At 41.1% G+C, this 25,096-nt stretch overlaps 1 protein-coding gene across 2 annotated transcripts in view; it reads left to right on the plus strand.

Moving 5' to 3' along the window:
* The window catches only part of UST (uronyl 2-sulfotransferase), a 151,797-nt gene extending 128,633 nt beyond the window's left edge, over window positions 1–23,164 (plus strand). The window contains exon 8 of one of the 2 annotated variants that reach the window (XM_064708423.1): window positions 6,566–6,672. In XM_064708423.1, coding sequence (XP_064564493.1) covers window positions 6,566–6,639 — 74 coding nt within the window. In that variant the 3' untranslated portion in view covers window positions 6,640–6,672. Of the gene's footprint in view, window positions 1–6,565; window positions 6,673–20,063 lie in introns of those variants that run through there. The other variant, XM_064708422.1, reaches the window with a different exon arrangement.
* Window positions 23,165–25,096: the final 1,932 nt, after the last annotated feature.

The following is a 25,096-nucleotide window of genomic DNA, read 5'->3' on the forward strand; positions in this document are numbered from 1 at the left end:
TATAGTTTCTCTTCTTGCTAATTACAGTACTGATTTTTAAATCCTTATTTTAGGCCTGGATTTTCATGGGCGTTGAATTTGTAAAGGCTCTGCTTAGAATCAGTTGTATTGGAAGATGAAGTCCATGTTCTCTTAAATCATTGTTTGAAAAACCTAGATCTAATGTTGTTCTTCTAATACAGTTTCTGGACACATGAGCTCATAGACTGGCTCTGACAAACAGCATTGTATTGTGGAGATAGGCTGGGTGTGTTTTGTAGAATTACTCAAGGTTGCCTTTCTGTGAGCTATAATGCATGCCTGTACCCAGCTTGTACTCTGCAATCTGCTATCTTTTTCCTGTTCCTCTCCTCCACCTTTTTCATATTCCTCTTTCCTGTCAAATGGCAGGGTCTTTACCTGAAGCCAAACAAATTTTACTTTTTTGCATTCTCATCTGAACCTCTTTATCAATAACAGTTTCCCCTCGCTAAAGTTTCTGTACGTCTGTAGGATTATGAAGATTATGAGACCACCTATTGCATCATCTTTGTCTTTTAGTGCAATTCCAAGACTTCAGCCTACAGATTTTGCATTTCATCCCACCTATTCCTGTCACTTGCATTCAGTTTCTTTTCATCAGCTCTATCATGGGTTGTCTGGTTTTGGACTAAACCCTCATAGATATAATTTCATACTGTCTTGCAGTAAAAACAAAAATTATTTATATTCTAAATCCCGAGGGACCAGTCAAACAAGCCCTTACATCTCACACATCAAGAATCCATATGTCTTGGTGGTTTTTTGTGTATGTCAGGAGATCATTTTGTGCTGATATCTTCCAAGCAACTGTCATGTTTATTTAATGAGCATATCAGTCACTAAAGATGTTATGGTTTATAAGTGTGCTCCTGCTGCTCATCTAAGGTTGATTCCCCGATGCATCTTTTGAATATTTCCTGTTCCTGGTGTCACAAAATGGAAAACCTATGGGTAGCCAGATTTGTTAAAGCTCCAGCACAGAAGGAAATCTGCATTTGGATACAGCATTAGTGATATCTCATAAATAATCCAGGGTTACTGATGACAATGTACCACAAACATTTTAATGACAAGCAGTTAAAGCCTGCAATGACAGTTCATTCCTTCTTGAGTAACTTGGTAAATAAAATCATAATGCTATTTTAATCAGTAGCATTTCACTAAAGCTCCCTTACTGCTTCTGCTTTAAAAATAGCATTTAAACCAAAATTACAGTGGTAACAGATTATGCAGATTGTTTCTTTGACAACTTTGCCCTCTGCCCAGGCAACAGAAGGCATAGAGAAGGAGCCATTAAATTCCATTTAATAGACCTGCTTCTGTTCCTAGGTGAACAGGTCCTCATTTCACTTACATGGAAACAAGCAAGCTGCGCAAGGTGACTGAGGCTGAAACATAAAAAGCTTTTATTAATAAAGGACCAAAACTACTGAGAATTTAGCTCAATAATCAGTGTATCCCACAGTATGTTTTCAGGGCCAGTGTTTGGGGAGAAACACCTCTTAATTGAAAAAAAGCATATTTGGTATTGAAGACACAGGAGCAATATAAAGCAGATCACAGAGCTGACTATTTACTTTACTTTTAGGAGCATAGTCTTATTTTCACTCTTCAAATAAAGTTATTGTACTTTTTTTCTCAGACTAAATCACTTTATCAGTGGCACAATGGGCTGCGGGTTAAATTGATTATTCTTACTCCCAAGGCATCTGCAAGAACAGTGCAACTACCAGTATCTTTGATGGCCCAGGAATTATAGATAGGGTAGCTATAGAAAAGAAATTTAGGTGTTAAAACACTTTTATTAGTAATGTTTGTACAGCAGGGACAAGGAGCCATCCCTTAGGAATTACTTAGATTTTCACATAAACATTGCAATTTAATATCAGGTTTTTACAGTGATGCAAATCAGCTGCTATAGTAATTTAAATGTTGTAATAATTAAAATTGGGAAAACATGAGAGAGCATAAATTCTGACAAGTTAGGTGTGAAATTATAGCAAGGCATGCAACTTGCAAAAGGCATTTTATAAAGCTAACACCAAAAGGGTTTTTTCGAGCCATATCAGGGCTAGGTGACTGAGAAGAGAGTCGGGGAGAGAGAGGCAGTGGGCAGCTGGGAGAAGTGCAGGCAGACAGTCTTAGGGAAGAGACATCTCCAAGGTACATCTGTAAAGGGACCACTTGCTCCCAGAGGACACAGTGTATTGTGCTCTAAAATCATCTTAAGGACACTGTTGCTGCTATTAGAAAAGAAGGGAAAGAACTAGTAACATGAATTTCAGCAAAGTGCAAGGGTCAGCTCTTGATGACAAAATTTTAAGAATTAAAATGAAGTAAATATGTTAGCAGTGTAGCTCTCAGCTGGTGTGTCTCCTCACTTGAGCACAACTTCACACCCTGCCTGTGCTCCTTCCTGTGAACCCCTTTGCTTTACCTGCCCTGAAGGCAGTTTATGGTGCTGGAGAGCTGGCCCCTTGCTCTTCCAAAGTCTTTTTTGGAGTTATTTTCCCTACTTCCTTTCCTTGTTGGAATTTCCCAGCCTTTTTGATCTGTCCTCTTGAAAACTTGCTCTCCTAGAAGCTATAGCAAGAAAAGAGGGTTTCACTAAATATAGCTGTGAGGATTCTGGTTCTCTTCTTTTTCTCTGTTCTTGGAGTTGAATCACAAATTTTCAAATGTAGCATGAAAGAGCATCCTCCCCCTCCATTTCTCTCTAGGCTCATCTTCCCAGTTTCCTCCCCTTCCAAACTGCATTCCCATTGTGCTCTTTTATTGTTATCTTCTCTCCAGTTTTCTTTGCCTATCTCCATCATTGTTACTGCACTTTATAAACCTTTCCTTTTGAGTTTGCACTCTGTTTGAATATCTTTTCAGTTACATGCCATCTATAATACAGATAAATGTTAGGGTGTTGCATTTTTTACTCCACAGCTGTCTTTACTCCTTCAAACCAGGACAGCAGTGTTAGGGATGCTGCTGTGAGAGCAAGTATTCATCAAGGATTTCTTTGAAACTGAAATTGCCAGCTCTGTGGTTGGCAGTCTCCTGATTCATTCAGCAGCTATTTTGGAAGAATAGGTAAGATCACTCTCAAGCTTTTAGAGGGCTGCAATTGTCACCTAGACACCAACAGATGAAAAAATCAAATTGACATATTGGGAGGAACTATAATGGAGGATATGATTAATACGCACTTGGGAAAAGTCAGCAGGGCATTTGTAAAATCTTTAAGGACTAAGCAAGCACAGGGATATGAGATGGTACAGGTGTTATTTTCAGCAAGGTTTCTGTCCAAAAGCTCTTTAAGAAATTTGGGTGTCAGGACAGGAGAAAGAGTGGTCTCCTGCAGGATAAAGCTGGTGAAAGAGGTAGGCATTCATTGTTTCTTAGTGCCCCCTTAGTTTAAAAAAAACAGGGAAGTCTTGAAGGGACTGTGCTCCAGCCTGGGACAAATGTTCTCTTAAAAAGCCATGTCTGAGGTAAGGGAAGTCAGTGGTGACATGAAGTTACCAGGGGGCAACAAAAACAACACTGAAGTGGTTTACTAATCATGACAAAGCAAAGCATTAAAATTCAGCTCATTGAAGTGCAGCTGAGGTCTGTCCTCGGCACTCAGAGCTGCAGTCCAAGGATGCTCTGAGTCCTCTTCCATGTGGAGCTTGGTAGGAAAGTGCACAGATTATCAGATGGGGAAGCAGTCATCTACAGAAGAAATTTTTATGTGATGCTAGATCAAGTCATTACTCAATTTTTCCAGATGGCAGACAATGATGATGCAGGACAGAAGGGTTAAATCCTGGTTGAATTGCAGGAGCAGCTGAAAGAAAGGCATTCCCCTTGGAAGTGCTGCCCTAGCTGCAAAGCAGGGAGTTCACACAGCTGTAGCTCTGATTTGTGTTTAATGGTAGGTGATTCAGGAGCATCAGAACGTGCCTGCTCTTGTTCTGATTTATCCATTCTCTTTCAAGTTTGCATTCTGGGTAGGCGAAAGGTGGCAAGGATGACAGCGAAGCCAAAGAAAGGTCATTTTCTGCAGACACACCAGGCCTCATTTTCCAGCTAGACTCACCGGAGAAAGAAAGAAACTGTTGAGTTGGCCTCTGGTTTTCTAGCAGTGAGCAGCAGCTGTTTTGGTAGCGGTAGCAGCAGCTCATATAACAAATGTTTCATGATGAATGCAAACAAAAGCCAGCCCTGAAATTCCAGCTCCACTATGTACGCATAAAATATAAAACCAGTTCAAAATAATGTAACTAGTCAACTTGAGGGATTTTTTTCTTCCCCTCTAAATAAATTCCATATGAGAATTAGTGTTTGGTCTGCTCGGTTCTCCAGGGCTCACCCAGAAATTTTTTATCATAAAGGCCAAGGGCAAAAAGTGAACACAAAAACAGAGCAAGAAGAAATATTTTTAGAAAAAGTGCACGTGCAAGGAGGTTGTGTGGTTTGGGCGAAGGTTTTGAGAATGCCAGTCATGCTTACTGAATTGAAATTACTGCTGATGTTTGTGAGTTGGCTGAATTCACTTGCCTCCAAAATAGGTCTTGGAGGAATTCTTTATGCATCTCTGTGCAATTTGCTTTCTGAAGATGACTTGTGGTTTTAAAGGCATCTACATGTTAGAAGAGGGTTATGCCCTCTAGCATAAATTTCTTTCCAGATAGCTAGTGGGAGGATTTCTAGAGAATGCAAGTTGCTGGTCAGTGCATACCCAGGGGAAATGAGGATATTGAAGAGAGAGAAAACTATAATAATTGGAGACTCAGGAGAAATACAAAAGCTATCCAGGAGGCAGTGTCTTACATTATCTTCCTCCAGTTGCCTAAGTTAAAACAGCAAGTAAATGCCAGCATTTACCCATCCCTCTCTGCTCTGCTGTTTGCTGGAGCAGCATCTGTTGTCTGCCCACGCAAGCACTCCTGCTCTGTTCTCAGGCCCTGAAATACTCTCCTCACAGTTTGCTTTCCTTGTGGTTGTTTTTTCTGGGCTGGCTTCCCTGTAATTGTGGAATTATTCAGCTCTATCCATCCAGCATAGGAAAAAAACTAATTTCTTGTGTTCTGACAGATTAATGATAAAATAATATAGTTTATTGTTGTGCCTTTTTCAATATGATTCTATTTAATGCCTTTTGTGTAATGCAAGTTTTGAATGAGGTTTGTCTTCTTCCATTTTGTTCCTTTCAACTGAGTTTTGAAGAGCCTGGGAAGTTGTGTTTCTGTGTGATGTATTGCTGTTCTTGGGGTACATGTGTACCTAGAAGTCATTATGGGTATCACATCTTTGGTGTAGCAGAGCATGCAAAGGTAGGGCTTAGAGCAAAAACTGTGTGCTTGTCTTGTCTCTGCTCCTCCTGCTTCTTGACTGCTTCAAATCATTTCCAAGCCATCACCTACATTATTTTATGTCTTGGTATTTGTGGAGTGGGAGGGGGAAAAACAGACTGATAGAGTACTGTTGGATCTAGCAAAGAAAAGGGAACAGAAGGGGTGGCCTCTTTCAGGTTTTGCTTCTTTCTCACTAGAAGGAATTGCAGCACAAGTTACTGGGAGAGCCAGTGGTTGTGTTGGGCTGGTGTGTAGGGAAAACAGGGGCAGGGAGCACATGGATGTTGCTATAGCAGAGTTTGGTGCATGCAGGGAGCCAGGGGCATGCACAGTCAACCAGAGCCCACAGTGCTTTGCAGAGCTGTGCTCCTGTAGCTTTTAGGATGTTACCAAGTTTGGAGGTTTCTGCTTGGGCACGAACACTTGCTTTTTCTGTTACATAAAATGAGAATGTGGAATTAATAGGTGACTGATATATAATATACATCTTCCCAAAGCTAGTGGAAATTGGACATGACAGAAGTGACAGCATAGCCAAAGCAAATTTATTTAAAACATTGAATGAAAATATTCACCAAAAACTCTGTTTTATCCTAAATACCACTAAATATTTTCTGGGCATTGAAGTCTTAAGTTTTCTTCCACTCTCTACTGTTCCATGAGTGCTCTGCCATTTTTACAGTAGCCATGACTCACCCTTGAAGGGTCTTCAGACAGCTGACAAACCTGCCATACTTCACTGGGTATTGATATTATTTAATGTCAGTACTTAAATTATGTATTGGGGAAACTGAACTCTCTGTGTGACCAGTGAAGAGAGGTAAATGGCTGTTTCTTTCTCTAGGGTCTGTTTGGTGCCCTGAGTGCTGTCTGGAGTTCATCAGCAGGAGTACTCCTGACTCATGCTGGTACTCATGCTGGTGTACAGTAGGGTAGACAGGGACGCTGGCTAGGAGTTGACATGCAGTAGTGTTTGTAGGAGCAGGGATGAGGTATGAGTACAAAAACAAAGTTTGTCATCCTTCTTAGTGCTTTCCTTGCCTATCCAATAGACAGATCTGTGCATCATTGAGTGCTATTTGATCTAAGTTTTGGTTGAATTGTTTGGGACTCTTTTGTGGACTTCACTTTGGGTTTTTTTAGCACCCCACTATATTTTTCTGCAGTGATTCCAGGAACAAAGTCCATAACTTTAGTTTCTCTGTGGGGTACAGAAGCACAGCGGAAGCCCAGGACTCCCTTTCCAAGAGCAAAGGAGGTGAATGAAAAGGAAGATCTTTTCCAGTAAAGTCTCAGGAAACCCCTGCATGGTGACCAAAGCAACTGCTAGAGAGTGAATGAACTGCAGAAGATGGGAACCTGGGGAAGGATTTTGGACAGTAAAACTATGAAGGGTCTTGAAGAGAGTGAAGCATGGCAGGACCAACTGGGGTGAGGGATGATGGTTGAACCAACCTGCTCAGGTATTTAGCAGTGAGGTAATTTCACCAGTTGCTTCCTCCATATTCTCTCCAAGATGTTTGGATCAGCACAGTTTTGGATTAGCTACATCTCTGGCCACTCACTGCCCACAATTAATGTTTTGGTGATTGAGAAGTCCTCATTCTGTTTTTCTGCGCTGAATCCTGGTTCATAGAGATTAGTGTTTGTCCAGTTGCACCACAGAAGTATCACATGCCTTCCACATTTTCCTTGGAGTTATTATGTCAGGATTTGTGGATATTTCAGGTGTGGAGTTTTTTCCACTCTAGACTCTTACCCTATCTATTTCCATTCTTATTTAATTCAGTAAGTGGTAAACTCAGTGGTAAATTTTGAGTGTCTGTGATGGCAATTAAAAGCTACTAGAGTCAGGACATCAGCTGGGAATCCTGGATACCAAATAGCATTTTGAAGACTTCACATTCTTTCTGGAATTTTGGTACTTAGTCTAGTTCATGACTTTGTGTGCAAAGCCAATTCATTGATTTTCTGTAATGAGCAGGTGAGATGCTAAGCATGGAGGGTGTGCATTCTTTGTAAGCACAATGAAACTATTTATTGTGTTAAGATTGTTTTGTTTTGTTTGCAAATGGCAAATTGTTCTTTCCAGTCAGCATAGTGAAAAGGGTGAGATGAGTGCTCTAAGCCCTTGAAAGAAACACATTTTTATGATGGGCATACACATACACACATCCTGATACACATATATATTTATCCAGATGTACCAGGAACAGCTCCTGGAGAGCAGTAAGCCCTTTTTATAGTCGGCCATTTTTAGCCCTTATTAGTGGAAAATAACAAGAACAAATTGCATCTTGTACAACTTTGCCTTTTGGTGCAGACATGCCAGTGCAAGTGGTTGAGAGTGAGAAAACTCAGTCTGTTGTCTTACACTTCAGCAAACAGTTTACCAAAGATGTCAGCCCAGTTCATCTTGGGCTTTGCTAACAGAAGATCAGTGAAATTGCAAAGCATATCTGTCTGTATATTAAATTTCAGAATTTACTTGGCACTGCCTTCTGCTCCTGCTGGAATATGGTACTGAGTCCCTGGCAGGCCCCAGTACTTTGTGCATTTGCAGAAAGTACTTAGTATTTAGCCTAGTTTAAGGGCAGATATGCCACTTAGCCAAAGGTTCTGCTTTGAATCATTGAAAATTATTTTCCTTGGTGCATGTTTTTGCAAGCTACTTGTGGAAATCAGTGGTTTGAGTTCCTGCTTAATTAATCTGCTCAGTTCACAGACTGCTTCAGTTACCCTTTCAGACCGCATCTTGGTGTGCATCCCACTCCTTCAAAAGTAATAAAAATTTAAGCACATAGCCACTTTGTATCTCATGTGCAAAAAGGGAAAAACTAGTCACACACATCTTTTCATACTGTATACACATGTGTGAGTAATTTAGTGAAAAAATGGCACATTATACCATTAGTGTATAGTGTCAGTGTATTTTATTAGCAATTGGCACTGCCAGACCAATATCTTGCTTTTGAAATAATGGCAGAACTTGCCCAGATTGCTGCTGAAATCAAAGGCTGAATCTAGCACTGCATCCCTGTTTCTGAGTCTTAGCAGGAAGAGACAAAAAGCAAAAGATACAACAAAAGTATTTTGATAAACAGATGTCACCCACTTTAAAGTGTTGAATCTCAGTTTAATTTTTCCCATGCTACATAAATAGCCCCTTCACTTCCTTTAGCCTTGCAGTTTTTTGTTTCCCACTGTTGCTCAAACAAAATGAAAAAAACCTAGTTATATTTATGAGGACTCTATATTTACTCAGTTTAAGAGTTTTCATTTCTTCAGTAAATGCACTTAATAAAATTAAATGCTCTGGTAATGTGCCAGAAATGCTGTCAGCCACTATGGCAAGCAGATGGATGAAGTTTCAGCTGAACGTGATGTGCCCAGGTTACTTTGTTTGTTTAGAAGCTGATGACCACAGTCACTGGACATACTGGAGTAGCCTGTGAGAAATGTTTTTTTGAAGAGCTCAGAGTCACAATTTCGTACTCCCAGCACCTGTGGGTTTACTGACGAACTTGACCCCATCCAGGCATTTAATTGGGTTCCAGGACCTGCATACTCAGCACTAAGACTGGATGTGAAGGCAATCTAGCTGCAGCATCTGTCCCCACACTGGCTGCCAAGGTTGATTCTGCTGTTTGGACTGGATGTACCCTTCCTCCTTCAACAGCTCCATGTGTGTCTCTCCCAAAGCTGTGCACTCAGTTGCAACCCCCCCAGTAGATTTTTGCCTGGAGAGTGGCCCAGCAGAGAAGGACCTGAGAGTGCTGTTGACAGCTGGCGTAACATGAGCCAGTGTGTGCCCAGGTAGGCAAGAAGGCCAAAAACATCCTGCCCTATGTCAGACACAGGGTGGCCAGCAGGACCAGGGCAGTGACTGTCCCCCTGTACTTGGTGCTGGTGAGGCCACACCTCGAGTGCTGTGTTCAGTTCTGGGCTCCTCATTGCAAGAAAGACATTGGGGTGCTGGAGGGTGTCCAGAGGAGAGCAACAGAGCTGGTAAAAGGTTTAGAGGGGAAGTCACATGAGGAGCAGCTGAGGGAACTGGGCTTGTTCAAGTTGGAGAGAAGAAGGGTCAGGGGAGACCTTGCCACTCTACAACTACCTGGAAGGAGATTGTAGCCAGGTCTGTCTCTTCTGCCAGGGAACCAGCGACAGGACAAGAGAAAATGGCCTTAAGTTGTGCCAGGGACCATTGAGGTTGGACGTCAGGAAAACTTTCTTCACTAAAAGGGTGTTTGAGCATTGGAAGAAACTTCCCAGGGAAGTAGTAGAGTCACTATCCCTGGAAGTGTTCAAGGAAAGAATGAATGTGGCACTTACTGCTATAATTTACTTGACCTGGTGTGTTCTGTCAAAGGCTGAACTCAGTGAACTTGGAGGTCTTTCCAACCTTAATGATTTTATGATTCTAGGACAAAACCTGATTGTGTGCATTGCTCACCCACTGAGCGCTAAGCCTGGGTGAAAACCTGTGTATGTGTAAGTGCACACACACATCAATGTGGTCAATGTCCCTTCCACACAAATGTACACTGAGCCAGAGGTGAATTTTTTTTTTTTTTGGACTGCTGACTATGTCCAGCCTGCCTCAACAGGTTTCTCTCTTTATCTTGATATAACTTCTACTATTGCAGGTTTTGTGAGTAATGTTGAATATCTTTATTCTACCACTCCTGAAGATTGCCTTATAGAAAATTGCAATGTTCTTCCACAAAAGCCTAGGTTGTTGCACGCATAGTGCTCCTTTTAGTAACCTCATTCCGTCCCAAAATTGATTTATCTTGTAGAGCTTTTCCTAATTGCTGTCACATTGCCTGGTTTCTGTCTCATTTTATTCTTATTCAGAGGTGTTAACATTTACGAGTTCCTGTAAATACTGAAATGGAAAAAGACAGCAGATCATTTTATCTCCTGTTTTTGTTAATCACAAGGGAAAGGTTTGTGCAGTATAACTTTGAAGCACAGTAGTCATTATGTCAGGTCTAGTATTGTCATTAAACTAATGTGCAGACTATCCTGGAAACTTTGATACTAGCCAGTCTCTCTAGCACTGGCATGAAACTACTGGTTGAAATACTGCAGACATAAGACAATTTACACAATTAAGTGCAGGAGCAATGGTTTTTCATGCCCCGTAAGTCTCTCATTGGGAATCATGTGTGCTTTCAGAGTGTTCAGCTAAGTCCTTTAACAAGCAATAGAGTTAAGGCTACTGAGAATATACTTCCTGTAAGCAGGGTAATAGATGGCAAAGTGATGCACCCATGTATCTCTTCCTGGTCTGTACATTAATGTTAAATGGGAGTTGAATTTAAAAAGATCATTGAGCAAGCCCTGTTCCCTCAATGGATTGTTCTTGGTACTGACACACAAGCAAGAATGGTGAGGGTGTGCTGGAGCTCATCGTGTCAGTCCCAGAAGACAGGTGAGAGTTACTACAAAAGCAGCTGTCTTTGCTTCTGGCTGGCACAGATGGATGGAGTGCATAGGGAAGCCTTTATCTTCCAAGATCTTAGTCTTGTAAGCATGTCAGAAATGCTGTTTTCACACTCCTTCTGGAAGAAAATATGTTGCTTGGAATATAGAGCAAGTACATGCATGTGTAAATCTTGATGGTGTTTGAAAACCTTCTAAGCACCTAAAAATGTTTTGTATTCATTTATATTAACCCAAACAGATTAAAATTATACTTATCCTTGAGTTGGGGCCTGCTTCCAAAAGCTCTCATGCATATAAGGAATTGCCAGGGGAAGTCTCCTGTCACAGGTCACTGAGACACTACATCCTGTGATACAGCCTCTGAGGGAGTGCTTTGGGATCAAGCAGGTCACACCAGACGAAGGGAATTTCTTCTGCCTTTCTCAAACTCCCATCCCTCACCTGTGACTGAGCTGCTAAAATGCTGAGGTTGGCATGAAGAGCCATTGTATCTCTGTAACTTCTGCAACAGCATCTGCCTCCAAGGTTTCCAGCAGAGACACAAACTCTCAAATCACAGCAAGTCCCAAGTGTCCCAGGTTCCTCATTGCAGACATGGCTGCAGGCTCTGTAACACAGGCAGCGAAAAACCCAAGCATGAATTCACCTTGACTTGGGTTGCATTTGTGGAAATCCAGCAGGAGTTTTGGTCACTGTGAAGTCCTGAGAAAGCTAAATGTTTGGCTTATCTATCTGTCAGACACTTGGAGGTCTCCTAGGTGCATAGGAATTACTGTCTTTGTGAGTGAGGACACTTGACCTTCACATGAGCCTATTAATGCAGGCATGGAGGGTAGGAGTGGGTTGCCTGGACCTTCCTGGAAGGAGAAAAGATGAATTCTTGTTTCTGGTTCATAGTGACCTCAGGGGACATGAAGACCCTGGCAGCCTTAAGGCTTAGCCCTGTTGGGACATTATACTTTGCCTCCTAGCCTGAACAGTAGAAAATCAAGATGTTCCCTCTCCAGGAAAAGCACTGGGTGAGAATTGCATTAGCCACACTATGAGATTACTCTCCTCTCCCAGGGCTTCTAGTTAATATAATTCCCCTTCTTTTTATTTTTTTTCTCTTGTTGAAACAAGTCTGCCTGTGTTAAACAACAGACCTTTTTCCTCGGTTTTGGCCAGAGGAGGAAGCCTTTGTCCCGATCTCCTGGCAGCTGGCCAAGGCAGTCGGGATGTGGGCCAGGAGGGGGTGAACTTGAAAGGAACAGTGTGTTGTTTCTGCTCTGGTAGCATTCTTCCTTCTTCAGCAGTGCCTCGGCCCCTGGCTGCCTTCAGTCACTCATTATACACAAAAGAACCTAAGGGCAAAAGAGACAATTTTCTCTTGACCGCCTGTAACTTGAAATAATAAGAAACAAAACCATTTTGGGGCTTTCAGCTGTGTATGTGCAGACATGGTTGGGAGAAGATCATCTTGGAACTGGCAACTTTCTCACAAGAGAGAAAAGAACCAATAGCACCTTTTTCCCCCCATTTTAATAGCAGCCTTCATACTACAACATCCATCTTCCCAGTCCTGTAACTCCTATCAGTTGTGATTTTGCCTTGGCAGTGCATAAGTTTTATTACTAGACATTAGTTATATCCTAGTTAGTATTTTTGCATCCATTTTTCATTTCAGTAGTTACATATGACTGCTTATTTCTTTATATATGCTCTTGGAAGACTTAGGCTTAAGTCTAAGAGGCTAAGCATATAAGAGGCTGCATTAAGAATTAACAATTTTTAAGGCTATAGTCTCAATATTTTTTTGAAAAAATATAGGATTATTTCCCATTCCTGCAAGCCCTGATACTACAGGATGGTGACCACTAAGTTTGAACAGTCAAGAAGTGGAAAATGTATCAAATTTGGTGTTCAGACATCTTCCAAAAAAGACATTCACACTGAGGTATCTGAAATGAAGTGACAAAAAGGCTTTTGCATGCGGTGCTTCTGACTTGGAAGCTGACACAAGCAAGATGTTCAAAACTTGAATCTGTGAAAGACTTAAATGGATCATTGGGTCACTGAGGTTGGTTTCCCGTGTGCTGCAGGCCACACAGTCTCTCTTCTGCATAGAGTATCTGGAGTTCATTCAATTGTGCATCCATCATTGATGCACAATTTTCAAGTGATACCAATCAAGTGTCTTCATTTTGTACTAACAATTAATCACCTTCACCACTTCAAGAAAGCAGTGCCATACTTCAAGTCCACATTTGTCTGACTCCTGCTTCCAACCCTTCAGTACCTGTAGTTTTCTCACCATGAAAATATGCAGATGCTGTAAACAAGTCACCTCTCAATCATCTTTTTTTTTGTAAGCTGACCAGAGCAAATTTATCATCTTTCTCCAAAGTGTCCCTTTCAGCCCCAGTGTTCATTCTGAGGCTGTTTTCATACTCTTCCTGATTTAGGATGTGGTTACTAAACTGGATGCTGTATGCCAGTGTTTCACTTACCAATACTATATATGGAAATAAAGATACCTCCACCTCTCTCCATCCCTCTTGGACATCTTAGCTTGCACAGCACACCTCTTCATCATTTCCTTTTTGTGGACAAAAATCACAGATAGCAGCCTACTGTGACTCGAAGCACAAAGACAAGATGCCTGCTCTGGGTTCTCAAGCCCTGGGCTGTATTTCTGCAGGCTTTCTGCATTACATAGCTGTGGTGAAGCTTTTCCTGCTCATAAGCACTCCCGAAATTTGTCTTGGTCATTGCAACTCTCTCCTCTGTCTGCAAAAAAGTGATAATGTTAGTATCTGATTAACCTACTATGCAGCACTGTTCACAAGCCATCTGTAAGAACCTATTTTTAACTTGTGGTTTTGTCAGATCCAGATTTGACTGGATTCATTCAATAACTCTTAAACAGCTGTAAAAGATACATTAGAAATTGCAGCATATGAGCTGCAACCATAGCAGTTCTTTCGGCAACTCAAACTAGACAATCCTGGCATTTCCTCTGCAGATGACTTTGGTTTTGGCACCTCCAACTCTGTCTAGTTCAACTTAAAAGTTGCTTAATGGCTATAAAAGTACCTGACCACATTCTCATAAGAATCTGCCTGTTCATTCTAACAGTGTGGATTAATTTTCGACTTTTCTTTTTCTTCTGCATTAACCTACCTGAACTGGGAATGCAACATGAAAATGCACCAAATGAAGGAGTCTCTTAGAGGATGCTGCTGAGATTTGTTATCTGATCTTGTGTGAGATAGAGCACATTTCCAGGCTGAGGACAGCATCAGAGGCAGTGTGTTGTACAGCAGGGTTGGCTGAAGTGTCCCATGCAGCTGGAAATCCATGTTGTTGGATCCAGAGCTCTGAACTGGTAGGAGCAAAGGCATAGCACTGTGACATTTCCAGGAGGAGAGTTTAGAGATTTCTTTATACTTACTGGTTGGAGAAAAGACTTCAGAGAGTAGTAGCTGAAGAAAGTTATATATTAGCATTGCTGAGTGTGTTGTATGGCAAGTGTTTCATAACAGTGATATAATGCCTTTAACAGCTCAAATTATGTAAGAGCACTGTTGAATTCATATCGCTGTTGCACTGTCCACTTGACATCCAGACCAGTGCAGTGCTGACCTCTGCAATATTTTCTAAACATATGTTATTTGTATAGTGTCGGAAGATATTTGTGATTTATGGCTTATCAGCCCAAGGTACTCCTTGGGCTGATATTTATTTATGACTTATTGCTAACTTTTATTTTCTTTTTTCTTCATCTTTCTTCCTTGCTGTGATTTTATATCATGCCTCCTTAGTGTTTACATCCTTGAACATCAGTAGTTGTTTGATTACGTGTCTTTTAGATTATCTCTTTGAACTCTTCCTGGCTAATCTCTGTTTTGGCATCCCTCCATTTTTCTGTGCCACCCTGTCATTATCAGAGCTTCTTGCATTCTTCTCTATGTTAATATAAGTCATGAAATTGTGTAAGGTTACAGGGAGACTATTCTTTCCTCCAGTTTCTTCATTCATTGTAGTGGTAAGGAAGAAGAAAGAACATTGCTATCTCACCTATTTCCATCATTTTACAGTGTCTGGGCCAAATACAGGCTGGTGTATTTGCTCCCAAGATCCCTGTTTGATAAATAATAGGATGTTCTGTTGCCTAGGATTGCAGATCCCTGAAGTTCTGGGAGTTTCCATGACCTCTGGAGAGCTGCTCTTTCAGAGAGATCCATACCTGACCTTTAGGAGATAGGAAATGGCTGTGTGCCAGTGTGTGAGAGTTCTCCTAATCCCCTGGAGTTAGGAGTTGTTCTGTGTCAGCAAAGCACCACAATAATTCAGGACAGAAGTGCTGAAGCCAAGCAAGCTGTCACCAGTATGCACGTGAGGGTCCAATCTTTACCTATGTGTTGTTAAAACTGAAGCCATATTTTGTTGGTGTGAATAACTGAGACTAAACTAACCTCTAGTAAAGAGGTTAATAACTGGGATTCATGGTATTTTGGATGAAGTTGGTAGATACTGTGGGACAAATTGATACTTCACTTTTCCATCACTTTTAATTTTTAATATATTTCTGGTCAGTGTCTCTGTTAGATTTTCTCCACCATCCCTGCTTTCCATTAACAAATGTGAGCCAAAGCAAGGTGCTCCATCACAGAGTGTGGCTGCAGCACACCATCCCTCCTCCAGCTCAGATCCAGGGACCTGCCCTGTGCTGAGACTCCTGAGCAGCAGTAGCCCAGTGGCCATTGGAAAGACATGCAAGCCCAGCACATCGGTGTCTCATCCATTCTCCCCGAAATGTCCTTTTCCAGATATCCTTCAAGTGCCTGGCTAAAAATTTCGAGTTTGTAAAGCAAATCAATTGTGCCATAAAATTTTTTGCTAAGCTCCAGTTGAACATTCCAGAGGCGAATTTCTAGTGTAGCCATCAGAGCCCTGCTTGGCACCACAGCAATGAGAGGCAGATCAAGCAGAGACCCTCGCCCCTTCACATGTCACATCCAGCCACAGTGACACACATTTCTTTCCATTTAAAACTCTGGAGAAGTAGGTATGTGCTGTAACTCAGCTGCATACAATTGAGACGTGGGGCCTCCCTGCCGTTTGCAGGAAATGAGTTTGCTGTGTCAGTGACAGCCACCGTGTTCTCTCTCACAGCCGTGGGAGCGGCGCAGCTCGGCATGGCGTTCTTCCACCGCGCGTGTGAGCCGGGCAAGCCACGGCTCTGCTGGCCTGCAGCCCCCTGTGCAGCCTCCAGACTGCCTCACCTCTCCTCAAGGGCCCCAGGGACACTGGCTCCCTGTGGCTCCATCCAGGAGCAGCCTCTGCACGGCACCCCCCAAAACAGCAGGACACTGGAGAGCACATAGTTCTGAAGGTTTCTTCTGAGGTGGAGAATGCCTTTAGGATCATTTTGTCTAAATATGGCAATTCAGGGTTTTTGGAGCCACAAGTTATAAAACTCACTTTTCCCTATGGTTTGGATTGCTGCAGTGAGTAATGTCCATTTCTTAGTTAAAAAAAAAAAAAAAAAAGTGAGAGTGTGGAAAGTAACAGTAAACACTCATCAAGTGGTAACCCAAAAGAATTTAATTTTCTTCATTCCTATCTGCATACCAGTTTAGTCCTAATTTAAGGTATGAGCAGGCTGCCCTGGGAGGTGCATTACTGTATAGTACATTCTTCCAGTAATTGAAAATAATGCCAAAGCAAACATATTTTTAAAAAATAACCCTAAGAAGTAAATAGTATAGTTTGTTGCCCTCCATCTGGGTAGCTGTCTCAAAGGTCATAAAATGGGGGTCCTTCGGTGGGGCAGCATGGTTTATGTAGCATATGCAGATTGGTATTTTGGCTTTAAGCCAGATCTACCTAATTTTCCATTTTGCTTCTATGATGAGAAGAGGTACTTGAGGTGACTTCAAGGGGCAGTTTTGTGATTTCATCCGTATTTGTATTAAAGAGCCTTTCAAGAGTATTTAAGATTAAAACATTGCTATTTTTTGTGCTTGAACTTTATTTAGGCTGAGTTCACTTGTTTTATCAAAAGGCTGAGTTTGCAGCCAGGCACAGGCCCAACTCACACCACCCAACAGCCCACACCTCACAGCTCTTCATGCTCTGTGGTTCCAATGATTGTGCTGCAAGGCAAACAAACAGGAGCCAGAAAATTTACACAGCCCCTGCAGCCTTCCAGAGTGTGGCTGTTCCTGTCTGCTTGGACATTCTGTAGGTAGGTGTGTGAGCAGAGCAGAGAATTGCACACCTCCAGAAACCCCTGTGCCACTGCAGCATCACATCCAGAGGAGGAGTGCATTGTGCTGCCAGGGTGGCACAGAGCGCTGGGCTCCCTGCCTGGGAGCACGCTGCCTTTGGCTGCTCCTGCCCCCACAGACTGCCCCCCACAGAAAGCAGTCTCGTGCTTTTCACCTTGTTGGCAGCGCTCCTGGGCTCCGCACAAGTGCCTCTCTCTGCTGGGAGAGCAGCGCTAAGGGAGCTGGAGCTGTGAAAGTGGCTTTCCCCACTTACAGTCCTGGAGGGACCATATAAGCAAAGAGCTTTTTCCAGTGAGCTAAATGGAGTTTTCTGTAGCAGAAATAACTTACGTAAAATAAAAACAAAGTTGGCAGGCAGTATAAAGGCTTAAGCTAATAAATGCAATATTTAGTAGTGTATATTTGCTGCTGAATTTGTAAAGAAAACCAGACTGCAAAGCTGGCACGAGCTATCAGTTAAACACAATAAAGAGGAGTGTCTTGAAATGCTCAATAATCATAAGAAAGTTTTCTCACCCAAGGACAGACTGAGTACATTGGCCTTTCTGGAATATAGTCATCTCATACACAATGGCAATTTGAAGGTAACTTGAACAACTTGACTAAAAATTTAAATTACATATTTGTGAATCTGTTCTGGTCTATGGGTGAAGGTGGTGCAGAAGAGAATAAGCTCTTGGGAAACCCAGATATTTTCACCAAAAATACTTCACACTATTCATTAACCACAGGTCCTGCTTTCTATGCCATTGTCTGTTTGAAATGCAAGCATTTCCTGATCCTTCCTCTACACCTTTTCTTAGCTAAATAGCATGTTAAAATTGCATCTCTCTTCCTGGGGTTTTTTTTGTATATTTTAATAATGTCACTACTATCTAAATAAAACTAAGCAAATTGATAAACAGTCAGTAAATATAGAGCATATTTCACCTTACATCACTGTAATTAAAGAACAGGGAACTCTGTGTACTCAGTTGTTTAATTACTTGCGTATATGAGTAGAGACAGATTTCAGTGTAAAAAACTACTAACTTCGGTGTAAAAGTTCCATTTAATTACAAAGTAGTATGTTTTAATAGTTACCAACTAATAAAAACCATTCTTCCTTTAGAGAAGGAATTAAAAGTATAAATGCAAAATAGAATTAATGTTTTAAATAATTTTTTTGTGATTTAGAACAGTGTTGCATTGGGTAAGCTAGTCAACATGTCTTCCCTTTGTATCATTCTTCCTGCATTTCAAATTACTCTGCTGCAGTTGATAAGCAAAACAATTTCAGAGATGCATATTTCAGATATAACTTTTTTCTTCTGCACCAGATGGCTGTGACACAGTGAAGTCCAGTGATTAAAAAGATGTCCACCCCAGCAGTACTTGCCTCATGTAGTATTATTAAAATATTCTGAATTGTTTTTCTCTAATTCTTTTACTCTGAAGGAGGAAAATGTATGTTCACCAACTGAAAATTGAATTTTTTTACAAGTGTGGATACCTTATGCTAAATGAATATTAATCTTTTAAATTTTAAAGAAAGCAGTTCATGTTCAATGCTGTGCTCTGCCCATCTGTTGGACTTTTCAAGATTTAAAATCTTATACCAACTTTTTCTCTAAAGATCATTGCTGTTGTGCTTGCTAGATGGACTTACTAGTATTGTGTGACCTCTTGGGGTAAAAGGGTTTCTCTTTGTTTAAAGTTCCTCTCTTCCCTAAAAAGCTATTCTTTATTATTTCTCTTGGATAAACAGATCACTTGTGGGATCCCAAGAGCAACTCACTTCTCTGCTAGGAACCAGCACTGCATCCCTTAGCTTTATGTGTAAGCAATTGTGAAAATCTGTTTCTCTGTAGAGATGTTAAGCATTTGTTAAGCTTTGCTGGCAGGTGCTTCAGAAGACTTCCATTTGTTCTCCTCACATGAGCAACACTCTGCCCATGGTAAAATCACATTTTGATTCAGGCATTCCCTCTGGAAGTGAGGGTGGTTGCTGCCACTCGAACCCAGCTGGAAACATTTAATGTTCTTTGTTGTCTGCTTCCTCCATGTTAGCTTTGTCTTTGCTGTCCTTCATGGCCTGACCCTTTTGAATACTTCTGACTTGAAGAACTGCTGTTACAGTAAGAATTAGGTTCCCATGTTACATACTTAGGATGAAAATACTTGGGATGCTCTGGCAGCCAACTGCCATCTAGAAAAGAGCAAAATTATTGCCTTCAGATTTTGCTTTCTAGCTTATTTGAATACATTCATCTCCAGCGACAGACTCATTTATTGAGAGACAGGGCAAAGAGACAATTCAGTATTTTTGTTAGTAACTCTTACTTCCTTATCAACAATAAAAGGTTTGTATTTCAGTTTGCCAAAGCAAAAGTGTCAGGGTGAACAAAAAAGTAGTGAAATCTTCCAGGGCATGACAGGAAGATGAGTCTAGTTCTATTAACAGGTATAACAGGATGAGAAAGTTAAGAGGCACATGTTAAGGTGTCATGTGGTGATGCCAGCAATCCTTTGGTGCTACCCTGAGATGGATTCAGGTTGATAAGTACCTGTTTAGATTTGAAATATAATAAAGCACAGCATAGACAGGTCACCATATGCCACATAGGAAATAATTGATTAGTTAAGCTTGGTGGCGTGCCTGATGTCAAATTTCCAAAGCTAGGCAAGATTGTGAGTTTCTCTACATGTGGCTCATGCTCATAGTTCATATGATGGAGTTTGCATTTTCAGGTAACCATTGACAATCAGGATCTTTGGTGACTGCAGACAAGACCTGTGTGAAGCAGCCGTATTTAAACATGCAAGTCTGACTTCAAACATCAGGGTTTTTTCATTTCTTGTTAAAAGTAAATCCATTGTTAGAAACAACTTGAACTCATTGGTATCAGGAATGTAGCAGGGCCATGCCTTAATGTTTAAATTAAAAAGTTTCATCTGGCCTCACTAATCAGCACCCACCATGTTGCTGCTTGTTCTTTCTTTACAGAACATAGGAAACTTGGCAATCTGACTGTGACAGTGAAAAAGACCGTCCCCTCTCCAGAAGCAATACAGGTCCTCTACCAACGCATGAGATATGAATATGAGTTCTATTACTATGTCAAAGAACAATTCCACCTGCTAAAGCGCAAGTTTGGACTGAAGTCTCATATCAGGAAACCAAGTCCCAGACCTGAGTTCTTCATTCCTTCTCCCCTGGAAACAGAAGAACCAATAAATGATGAGGAAGAAGATGATGAAAAGTGGCTAGAGGATATCTATAAAAGGTGATGGATGGAAGAGCTATCCTCTCTCTTCTGATGACCCCTCCAGCTTTCTTAAGATTTTTTTTTAATTATTATTAAAAGTAATTCCTTAAGGAACTGATCTAATGCGCAGCGGATTTGAAATGGAACAGAAGAGATCATTCCCACGTGCTGGAGCCATTGGGAGATACCTGATTTTGCAGGTTTGATTCATTATACAGTGTTGGCTCTATAGCATCCTTGCTACAGCATAGTTCAAGAGAGAAGGACCTACCATCTGTCACAAAATAACTTTTGGAATACACAGTAGTCCTTTGTGAACTGCAGAATACAAAAGAATAGGTTAGGCATTCATGAAAAGCAAATCTTACAGATTCTCGTCTCTCTCTCTGACCGTAAAAAAATCTTCATGTGGCATGAACTACAGGCAGTGAGCCATTTGGGAGGAGTGCCTCTTTCTGTGCAAAGCACACTGATATCCTAGTGGTATGGTCAGAGCCATTGCTTTGTCTTCAAATCCAAGGATACCAGGCTCAGGAAGAGGCTAGGTAACAGCTCCTTGAATTACCTGTGCCAGAGGAGTGAGGCTGCTGTTCTACCAAATCAGTACTAGTGAGTGTAAGGCAAGCTACAGGAACCAGATATTTATGGTAAAACCTTCTAGTTCTTAGAGTGGGAAAATTACCAGGTCAGTGAATGGCAACAACAAATGTAAAGTGCCAAGCAGAGCTTTATGGCAACAGTTGAGTATGTTTCTATGAAACTCTAAAGGAAAAGGTGTAACATATGGGGTTTATGTTCAAGAATGGTATTTTTAGATTTTTATCATTCTTTTGGGTCACAAATCCAAAGAGATGCAGAAAAAGCTACTCATGAAAAAGGTGGGGTGATCTGGAGCTCCTATTAAACACGACCTGTATTTCTGCAACTGCAGAATTTAATTGTTCATATCTGAATCTGAACGCAGCTTCCCCACCAGCACAAACACCAAACTCCTGCTTTTAGTGTGGCTAGAAGGAAAATTAACAATATAAGCATACACAGCTTCTCTAGTTGAAATAGTTCTGAATCATCAAAGACAAGAAGATGTGCTCACCAAAACCAAAGCTGATTCAGTGATAGGTTTGAAAAAGAGTCACTGTGAAAGTTGCCCTTGTTAATCACTACAAATATTATCTGCCAACACTAGAAAAGGGATCAGTGGAAACTGGTGAAAGAGAAGTAGCCCCACTGTGTGAGGTGCTGGAGTTATTCAGATGGGTGTTCCTGGAGTGGGATTCCCTGTGATGTGGGTGTGCTGGGTGTTGGCCAGCCTGCCAGCCCTGGAGGTGCAGAAGGGACAGACTGACAGGCAGCCCTGGGCAGAGCTCCTTGGCATTCTGCTGCACAGCAGAATAGGGGGAGTTTGGGGTCTTGATGAGGCCTTGGCCTCTTATGCACCATTGTTGCCAGAGAAAGCTGGACTAATAGAGAATAAGAGCAATAAATTCCTGTCCCCAGAGCACAGGAAAGAAGCAGGTACAAGATGTTGCAGCTGCTTGCCAGGATGAGGACAGTCCACCTCTGTCTATCTCACATCCTTTCTCAAATATTTACCAGAAAATTTTCAGTTCCTATTCCATGGCCGCTTTCTGCAAGGCCATACTTCAGTTTGCTACGTCAGGCAAAAGTTATTTTGTGATGGATGAAGCATATAAACTCGGGATCAGCTCAAATGGGCTTCCCAAGGGTTTCCTCTTCCATGAGCCTGCTGAGAGCCAGTAAAAATTATGATCGATCTTCTTCACTCCTCAGTCTTTACCTGTACACAAAGAATGAAAATAAAGGAGAGTTAGGACAAGATGCTAACTTAGAGAAAATACTAGGAAGAAGATTCTGTTCTCATTATTAACATCCAGGTTGGTGGTAGCAATGCACTACTGTGGGGGAGCACATGAAAGAAAGCTGAAAATGGCACAGGTAGTAACTAACATAGTAGCTAAAATATGAATCTGCTGCATTGTATATTTTAAGTGGTTTCTATGAAATTACATTGAAAGAGTAATGATTAGTTTACACACTGTGGAGTTGTTATATTTTGGAAAGAACTAGTATTCTCATGTTTCTGAAATTCTGTTTCAATCCTTTTTCTGCCAGTGTTTTAACAGAATATAGTCACTTAACACATTCACCCTTCCTGAGAGTTCACTGCCGCTTACAGTAAAGTCTGTTTCTATCTGTTTGTTTATTTAATGGTATCTTCAGCCATCACTACTTATAATCTAAATACAGAAGCTGCTTTGTGATTTACTCGCTAGGTTTTAATATTGTTGTATTTTCGTAACAATCAACCTGGCCTCTCCTCCTCAAATGGTAGTTCTTAAATTTATCTGGCACATAGCATCTAATATTCCTGGTCCTATGGCCTGTTTCTCTGTAATTAAATGTATTTTGCTTAACTTTTAAAAGGTACGTTATAAGCTGATAAATCTTTGACTTATTTATTGAAACTTTTCAGCACATTCCAAATTCTAAGTTGCTCAGGAAGAATTTAAGTAATTGTGTTTGGGTCTGATGAATATTTCTTATTCAAAAAAATCACTATTTGTAAGCCTTTAGTCCACAACAACTTTGTAGAAAGTGCCAACTTGGAAATCTTTTTGGGGGGAAAAACGTGGTGGTTCAACACTTACAAAAATAAGAAAATATGTGTCTACATTAGCTTAGCTATAAATGAAGCAACATATGTTTTGGAATGAAATCTTCTTTAACTTATTCACTACTATCTCCTGAAATATCAATAAGCCATATGATTCTTTATTTTCCAGTCCAGTGATGTTTAAAAATAAAACTTGCACATTTCTTCCTGGCTCCATCGTCCTCTTGCTTACAGTAGTTTTCCTGCCTGGATGCAGTAACTGTGGGGAGGATATTGGAGTTGCACCCAACAGAGCAGGGCAGGGGCATCCTCTGAGGGTCAGACTGGAGCAGGTTGCTCCTGGGTTATTCCATCTCCCAAGCTGTCCGGAGGTGTGAGCTGAGGTCTGAATTGTTTTACTCACCTGAGATGTGTGGTCAGTACAGTGTAGTACCTTGTCCGATGTTCCGTGGCTGCTAAGTAGAAGTTTTATCCAGGAGAGAAACAACTTAGTCTCCATACACTTCATTTTTACTAGATATGGTGTTTGATGGCTAGCCATTAAAGCTTCATTGATCAGAGTGATGTTACAATGTAAGTGAAGTATCAATGCTTTCACATTAAGAGAGAATCAGTGGTTGTTAAAATGCAGCATTCTGGAAAAAAAATAAATTTTAGTCTTAAGTTTCAAGTGACAATGACAAATTGTGCCATTTTTTGTTTCTGTTCAATTTACTTCTCTGCCACATGAATTTTGTTGGTGATGCAGGGCTAAGTCCAAGTGTCTCAAATGTTCTCTAGTTGTATGTAGAGAAGAAGCTTGGCAGAACTGAAAGTACATGAACCTGATGGTGTATTTAAAGCATTCCAGTTTCTTTGCAGTATCTTGGATGAATCATTTGAGTGTTAGGATGTAAAATGGTGCATTGTAGCATAAACACACAAGCAAAGCCACGAATTTTTAAATATTGGAGAATACATCTGTGAATTCAAGCCATGGAATTTTTCCTCCTTTCAGTATGTGATACAATTAAACTGAATGTACAGGTATGTTTTTTGACTAGCAAAGGAAACCAGACTGCATGCCAACTTTTATCCTCTTATCAAATGAAAAAACATTGTGTGCCAAAGAATAAAATTCTGCATTCTTTTAAAAAATAAAGACCTGATAATAAATTCCCAGCTAAGAGTAATGGTGCTCTGATCATTCCCTCCATTTTAAGAAAGGGAACATCTGCGATGTTAGAACATTAGCCTAAAAAAACACAGCAAAATTTTTGAAAGCTAAAATACTGTAATGCAGTACCACAGCATTCCTTCTGTTTTATTTTTAAGGACTTGGCCTTTTTTGCAGGGAGTTCAGCTAACACATAAAACACTGTTGATCAGTCTGCTTGCACAAGCCAAGACCAGAGTAAAGAGCTGAGTGTTGCTACCTACAGACCTCCACACACAGATTCCATAGAAGAATGGAAGAGCAAGGGTGTTACCCAGCCTTGGAAGTGCCTGTCTGCTGGCAATGGAATCACTGGAACAACTTTTGCAGGATCTGTCCCAAGGGAGGGTTTGCAAAGTTAGGTTCTGCATAAGTACCCACAGGTATGGCGGGAAGGTGCTGGAAGGCAACTCCATGAGAAATGGTGACTGGAGGGTAAAAAACCTTCGCTGCAGAATATTTAAAGTGGATGGGAAGGGATCTTGGTTTGAAGGTTGAAAGTTAAATTGCAACCAGCATAAATCAAGTGCTGATGTCTCACAGCTGAGAAGCAGTGGTAAGTTTGCTTTGGTTTGTTTGGAAATGGCGTTGTATGCCAAGCTGCAGTGTGCAGTGAATGTTGGATCTCAGTTGTAAGCTTCAGAAGATCAGTGTGTGTGTGTGTGTGAGGAGAGCACCAGCACACCATCATGGTTGAGTCTCAGCACCGATGGCTGACCCTGTCATCTTGGAAGAGCTGACAGCAAGGTTTTTGTGGGGGCAGTGGGATGGGGGAAGGGGAAAGTTTTCTGCAAATACAAATTTGGCCTTGCAGACACTGTAAGATGGCAAGATTTGACCACTGGTTTATTTAAACTCAGATTTTGAATATAAACATGTGGATTTCCGTTTCTGAGTGTGTAAAGGATGTGAGTTGGTTTTGTATTTAACTGATTGTGGCT

This window comes from Zonotrichia leucophrys, chromosome 3 (genome assembly GCF_028769735.1).
Source record: "Zonotrichia leucophrys gambelii isolate GWCS_2022_RI chromosome 3, RI_Zleu_2.0, whole genome shotgun sequence".
Taxonomy (NCBI): Eukaryota; Metazoa; Chordata; class Aves; order Passeriformes; family Passerellidae; genus Zonotrichia; species Zonotrichia leucophrys.